The sequence below is a fragment of the Fulmarus glacialis genome, unplaced genomic scaffold (assembly GCF_000690835.1).
Source record: "Fulmarus glacialis isolate BGI_N327 unplaced genomic scaffold, ASM69083v1 scaffold2686, whole genome shotgun sequence".
Lineage (NCBI taxonomy): Eukaryota > Metazoa > Chordata > Aves > Procellariiformes > Procellariidae > Fulmarus > Fulmarus glacialis.
The window spans coordinates 6,574-10,548 of NW_009216032.1; the positions used below are offsets into that span (position 1 = coordinate 6,574).

At 41.1% G+C, this 3,975-nt stretch overlaps 1 protein-coding gene across 1 annotated transcript in view; it reads left to right on the plus strand.

The window, feature by feature from the left end:
- LOC104077761 (oncostatin-M-specific receptor subunit beta-like) overlaps positions 1 to 3,639 on the plus strand; it is a gene marked incomplete at its 5' end in the record, with an annotated part of 10,051 nt that extends 6,412 nt beyond the window's left edge. The window contains 3 exons of the mRNA XM_009579124.1: positions 1,764 to 1,842; positions 2,124 to 2,196; positions 3,190 to 3,639. Coding sequence (XP_009577419.1) covers positions 1,764 to 1,842; positions 2,124 to 2,196; positions 3,190 to 3,639 — 602 coding nt within the window. The remainder of the gene's footprint in view (positions 1 to 1,763; positions 1,843 to 2,123; positions 2,197 to 3,189) is intronic.
- Between the last annotated feature and the right edge of the window lie 336 nt (positions 3,640 to 3,975).

Genomic DNA, 3,975 nt, shown 5'->3' on the forward strand with positions numbered 1-3,975 from the left:
TAATAATAATAATAATAATAATAAATGAAAAGAAGGATAACAAAAAGAGAGAGAAATAAAACCCAAGAAAGACAAGTGATGCAAATGAAAAAACAAACAAACAAACAAAACAATTGCTCGCCACCAACTGACTGATGCCCAGCCAGTCCCCAAGCAGCGGCCCCCCGGCTAGCTTTCCCCTAGTTTATATATTGAGCATGATGTCATATGGGATGGAATATCCCATTGGCCAGTTTGGGCCAGCTGTCCTGGCTGTGCCGCCTCCCAGCTTCTTGTGCATCCCCAGCCTTCTCAGTCGGTAGAGCATGAGAAGCTGAAAAGTCCTTGACTTCGTGTAAGCACTACTTAGCAACAACTGAAACATCAATGTATTATCAACATTATTCTCATACTAAATCCAAAACACAGCACTATACCAGCTACTAGGAAGAAAATTAACTCTATCCCAGCCGAAACCAGGGAAATAGCTTAATATATGCACATTTGCATGACTGGTGAGTCCTGTTTGCTAGAATGTGATGAAGAACTGCATTTGGATTTAACTAGTTTTCCAGTAGGGGAAGAACTACAGATCTGTGTGCAAACAGGTAATTTCTGTATGGATCCTGAACTTCTAATGTTGATTCTTATTCTCATCAGTCTTTAAATCCATTGCCAAGTTAACTCCTTCATAAGTTAGTAAGAAAGGGTTGTTGGCTTGAGCATTGTACTTTGCTAACTGGGCAGATTTGATCATCAAAGCAGAACAGGAAATCACTTGCCTGTAGTTCTGTTCCCTTGAAAATACCACTCAGCAGTTGTGGTTGTGAAACTTATGATCCAAATTGGAGATGCCTGGTTTTGAAAAAATTCGGGGGGTGGGGGTGAAGGGGGAGGGTAAGGAAAGGGTGAAGCATTGGCTTGTGCAAGGAGACTTCGTGTTCTAGGCTAACTAGCAGAACAGTGTCTAAACCCTCATGGTACCCTCAAAGAGGCAGTTCTGCCTCTTAACACCCATGTTCCAGCTCCCAGTAGCCAGCCTTCTCTTGTGCAGGCACAGACGTTTGTACAGCCATGCAGGGAATCAAAATGGGTGCTTAATTAACCCAGAAAAGATAAAAGGAGAATGTAATACGTGTCCATTCCCTGCTGTGGTGTGTGGTAGGGACACACAAACTCTCTGGCACAGGGCAAGAGGGCAGTGGCTGGGGTAGAGGGAGAGCAAGCACTAACTAGTGCTTCCCCTCAGCCTGCTTATTATAGCCTCAGCTCCTTGTGAAAAACATAGCCCAAGGCTGTGTCTTCCAACTAGAAGGAAATACTGAGATTCTTGTGTCAGCATAAATCCTAGAAGAGCATGAACACTTGTGTAGTGTCTGTCTTGCTGTAGTCCATCCATACTGGAGGTACAGATGTTCCGTCAATGTCTCACAGTAGAAATCTCTTTTTTGGGAATGTGAGAGAAAATGTAAAACAAATAGTTAAGTGAGGTTATAATTGTCTTAATTTTTGGAAATTTACCCTTATGGTTAAGATGCCAACATGAGGGCAAATTAAAAGCAATCTAGTAATAATTCAATTTAGGTAAAGGAAATCAGGGTCCAAAGACTTACAGCTGTATCGCAGAACTTCCAGCCAAGCTATCTTGCAACTATGGACCACACAGTTTTCCTGCTAAAAAAACACATGGGCTTAATGTTATTTTTGTCCTGGAAACTCAGGCTATATTGACTTTAACAGGTGAGAAGTTGAAAACAAATTTTTAAAGTATTTTTCTTTCACAGCAAACATGCTGTACCTTCTATTCCTGCTAGTGATAGTTCCATCACTAGTAGCAGCTATATGCCGCTGGAAGATGAAGTGGTAAGTTATAATGCATTTTTCTATTATAGACAGAGAATGTTAACTAGCGTAATTCACAAAGCACAGCTGCAGCTTGTTGCTTCCAGCCTGTTGTAGGGCCTCATTCATTTTTTCCTTTGGCTGTCCAACTGTGTGGATGTTGTAAGAATTTGGCTTGCGGCATTTCTGAGACACTCATCATCTGCTGCTGTTTCTGTACTCATCTACATGTGGCTTCTGCTGGTAGAATATGCTTTGATGAGAGAACAAAAACTTCATTTGTTTTGCTCTTTTATTTCCAGGGTGAAGGAGTGCTGCTGTCCTGTAATACCTAGTCCTAACAAGAGCAAAGTGCTGTCATTCAAAGAGTTTAAGGTAAGATCACTGAAAATCTAGTATTTTTAATTTTTCCACGCTTTGATTAGTGAAGTTTTGGAAAAATATTTTTCTCGTGTTGACTACATTTAAAAATCAGTGACACTCATTATATAGAAATTAACATAATTTAATATCATCATTTAGGGGAAAATTCTCCTTTTGATATTCATGTGACTGCAGCGATCAGTTTATATTCTGTAGTCTGTTACTGCAAAAAGTGAAAGCATAATTGGAGCATAAATTAAATCTTTTCATACAGTAGGTGATTCTTCCAGTATAGCTGTTCAAAACCCAGCACTGCCTGAAGACAACAGACCAGACAATATTGCTCTGCAGCCTGTGAACTGCGTCTGCCCACTCCTCCTGCCCCACACGTCCCTCTCCCGTAGGGCACAGCAGAGTGATGCACTTGCTGGCCCTTGGGAGGATGCAGGGGGTTCTGCCAGGTCTGGCTGGGAGAAAAGAATCGGCAAAAGGCCTTCAGCTTCTCCTGTAGGCCCTTCGAACCGGGAGCTGCTGCTTCCATGCTGCGCAAAACTAGCAGTATGCCTTTACCCTGGCTCATGTGGGGCTGCTGCCGTTTTTGCTGCTGGTGTTCAGTGAACACTGGCCCCAGAGGGAGGAATCTGTACAACCTAACAGCCCATGCTGCCGCCTTCCAGTTGCTAGTGGTTCAGTCTAAAAACTGCACATATCAAAAACCTGGGAAAGTCTTTAGAGGGACACGGTTCCTTCCTCAAATGTAGCTGTGTTGAACTTAACTTAAAAAAGAAATCTCTAAATAAATACTTTGATAAATTCCACATAAAATACAGCTTCCATTGAACATTCCGTACATGTTTTCCTTCAAATTCTGTTCATTTACTTGAAAAATCCAAACTAAAAAAAAATTATAAGATACTATTAGAAGTGCTTGAAGTAATCACTCTTTTTCCTTTACTCTGGGCTTCTTTCATTGAGTAATTTTTTTGTTTTATGATTCTCTTGTAGATTGGTTCTGAGAAAGTATTGAAAATAAGTGACTGCATTCCTGACATGCTAGCAGTGGACAGTAAGGCCGAAGCCCAGAAATTACATCCATGGAGCCAGTTGTCTTCAATGCCAACAGAAGATAAAATTGATGGCCACAATTCTTCCTGGATTTACTCTAATGAAAATGAGGAGAGAGACTTTACACCCATACCTACACCTCATACTCATACTTGGTTTGAAAATTTTGCTTATTCTTCTCATCCTGCAGTTGAATCTAATCCCTGTCAAATACCGGAGCCACTAAAAGCAGGCAAGCCAGATCTGTCAGTAGTGCTGTACCAGCCACACTACTACTTCGATATTTTTAATGAAGATGCTGCCTCAACACCCAGAGAAACAGCTGGCAGAAAGACCAGCCTGAGATACGTTTCACAAACAGATGTGCACTGCCTAGGGAGGAGGCTTTGATATACTCTCCTCTGTTGCATCCATCCAGTGTTTGGTTACACAATATAAATAAGAATTTCTAAAACCACCACAACTTCTCCTTTTGATGGGCTTCTGAAAGTCTTCAACTGCCCTACTTCTGTTAATGCTGCAAAGCTCTTTCTTCAGGACTAGTTTAAAAGTACTGATGCGTGCTATGGTTTCATCACAAGTTACAGGCATTATATAAGATTTACAGATTGTTGTGTGGCCTGTATTATCTAGGAGGTTAGCTCACAGCAGTTTCTCATAGCCTGTTGCAAAGAACTACTGTATTTTGCAGAAATAGATTAAAAATTTATTCAGAAAGTAGAGGAG